This window comes from Rhincodon typus, chromosome 43 (assembly GCF_021869965.1).
Source record: "Rhincodon typus isolate 14 chromosome 43, sRhiTyp1.1, whole genome shotgun sequence".
In the NCBI taxonomy this organism is placed as follows: Eukaryota; Metazoa; Chordata; class Chondrichthyes; order Orectolobiformes; family Rhincodontidae; genus Rhincodon; species Rhincodon typus.
In genome coordinates, this window is record NC_063374.1 from 8,165,395 (window position 1) to 8,168,067 (window position 2,673).

Sequence of the window (2,673 nt, forward strand, 5' to 3'; positions counted from 1 at the left end):
TGCTAAATTGTCCCATAGTGTCCAGGGATGTGCAGGTTAGGGTGGATTGGCCATGCTAAATTGTCCCATAGTGTCCAGGGATATGCATGTTAGTATGGATTAGCCACGGGAAATGCAGGGTTACAGGGATAAGATAGGTGGCTGGGTGGGATGCTGTTTGGAGGATTGGTGTAGACTTGATGGGCCGATTCTATGATTCAACAAGATCGTGGCTGATCCTCTACCTTGACACTGTTCCCACTTGCACCCACGCAAAAATGTGCATTTCCTCGAATATTTTCAGTGACATTATCTCTGCAGCTTTCAGTCCCCCGGCCTCTGAGTGAAGACATTTCTCCTGATCCCACCCCTCGCTCTGGAATCCTACCTACCCACTCTGCCCCAGCCATAGGGTAAACCTCTTCCCGCCTGCCGGGTCTGCAGTGGGTTTGAAAGCTATCAAACAAGGGAAGGGACAGGAGGAGGGTGCTGGCGAGGGTGACAGGCTGTGGTCGATGGGCTGGGACAGGCCTGAGAGGCCCAATGGCCTCTTCCTGTTTGCCACCGCTACCTCAAACCGGCCAGCGGTTATCCGTTGTCTCTCTCACTCTCTCTCTCTCCCTTTCTCTCAGATTGGACATGGGAACGACCTTCCCAAAGAGCTGCCCCAGGAGCTGCAGAGCAACGAGGAGTTCCTGCAGAAAGTGCACCATGTCCTGCTGGAGGTAGGCGCTAGTATAACTAGGGCCCTACACCCTGATCTGTCACCCTCGGCCCGCTCGCTTGCCCACCATGTCTCCCTCCACTGCAGGATTTCGGAAAAGTGTCAGGATGATGCGCTCGCCACCCTGCCTCCAAAGACCAGGTTTTGTCCAGACGGAGGGAACCTCAGCAGCTCCTTCTGAGACCACGGATCCTGACAGATCCCGTCCTCTGGTCCTGCCAGTGATCGGGGCGGGAATGCACACCCTGCACCAACTCCTTCGGTCGGAGCCTTTCTGCAGGCCCTCGGACAGTGCGGCTCTCCCTCGGTGCTGCATTCAGTCATCAGCCCCGTCGGCTCCTGTCCTCTAACCCTGAGAATCACACCCAAAACCTCCCGGATCAGAGACACGGACAGGACCAGCACAGGCTTCATTGATGGAGACAGTGGCGAGAGAACTTTACTCTGTGTCTAACCTTGTGCTGTCCCTGTCCTGGGAGTGTTTGATGGGGGACAGTGAAGAGAGAGCTTTACTCTGTATCTAACCCCGTGTTGTCCCTGTCCTGGGGAGTGTTTGATGGGGGACAGCATAGAGAGAGTTTTACTCTATATCTAATCCCGTACTGTCCCTGTCCTGGAAGTGTTTGATGGGGGACAGTGTAGAGGGAGCTATACCCTGTATCTAACCCTGTGCTGTCCCTATCCTGGGGGTATTTGATGGGGGAACAGTGTAGAGAGAGCTTTACTCTGTATCTAACCCCGTGCTGTCCCTGTCCTGGGAATGTTTGATTGGGGACAGTGTAGAGGGAGCTGTACCCTGTATCTAACCCCGTGCTGTCCCTGTCCTGGCGGTGTTTGATGGGGGACAGTGTAGAGGGAGCTTTACTCTGTATCTAACCCCGTGCTGTCCCTGTCCTGGGGGTGTTTGATGGGGGACAGTGTAGAGGGAGCTGTACCCTGTATCTAACCCCATGCCGTCCCTGTCCTGGGGGTATTTGGTGGGGGAACAGTGTAGCTGTGAACTCCTCCCATCTGATATATTGAACATGGGGGTGACTATGGGTGGCGATGTCCTGTCTATGAGCAGGGAGTGACAGGGCACTCCTTGGAATCTGTAAGTCAGAACGAGAGAGGGGGAGGAGGTCCGTTCCCACCTCAATTTTGATTAAATACGAGATGCTCGTGCGGTTTAAAACCTGTCGAACACTGAGCAGTGCCCTCCTGTTATCCGCAGGTCGAGGTGGTGGAAGGTGTCCTGAAGTGCCCAGAATCCGGGAGGGAATTTCCAATCTCGAAGGGAATACCGAACATGCTTCTGAATGAGGATGAGGTGTAGGCGTCCTTACATCTCTCATCCTGCCTCCTGTGTCTCTGCCACCCTGTTAGCCCCTCTCTCCGCATCGGACTGTGTGTGACCATCAACAGTGCTGCCCTCTCCGCTCCAGCTGAGCAGTGAGGAGTCTTTGGTTTTGTTCTTGTCACAGGCAGCAAGCTCAGGTGGTTCTCGGCCGACACGCTGGAGGTTCCCAGGCCCGGACTGTTTGGGGAAAACATTCCTCAGGAGGAGCAGTGACCACTCGCCCCTCTGTCCCCCCGTCACTGGAGTGGCGCCTGAGAGTAGTCGGCCGTTCACAGCTACGCTTGTCAAAGTGGGATGCCCGATTTGTTATTTAAAATAAATTGTGTTTTTTTTTTATATAAGAAACGCACGGCTCCATATGTTAATTTCAGAAGAGACATCACCTCCAGCCAGAAGATGTGCACGAGCCCTCGAAGGAATCATAAGTTAGTCATTAACAGTCCAGCTGCAACAAGTGAGATCTCTCCCTGCTCTCTCTCTCTTTCTCTCACTCTCTGTCTTTTTCCCTCTTCGTCTGTCTCACTTTTCCTCTCTCTCTCTTCCTCTCACTTTCTGTCTCTTCTGACTCTGTTTCTCTTCCTCTGTCTCTTTTCTTTCTTTCTCTCCCCTCTTTCTTTCTTTCTCTCCCCTC

At 53.4% G+C, this 2,673-nt stretch overlaps 1 protein-coding gene across 1 annotated transcript in view; it reads left to right on the forward strand.

The window, feature by feature from the left end:
* Positions 1-2,387, forward strand: part of trmt112 (tRNA methyltransferase activator subunit 11-2) — a 5,447-nt gene extending 3,060 nt beyond the window's left edge. The window contains exons 3-4 of the mRNA XM_020536272.2: positions 612-704; positions 1,917-2,387. Coding sequence (XP_020391861.2) covers positions 612-704; positions 1,917-2,018 — 195 coding nt within the window. The 3' untranslated portion in view covers positions 2,019-2,387. The remainder of the gene's footprint in view (positions 1-611; positions 705-1,916) is intronic.
* The last annotated feature ends 286 nt before the right edge of the window (positions 2,388-2,673 follow it).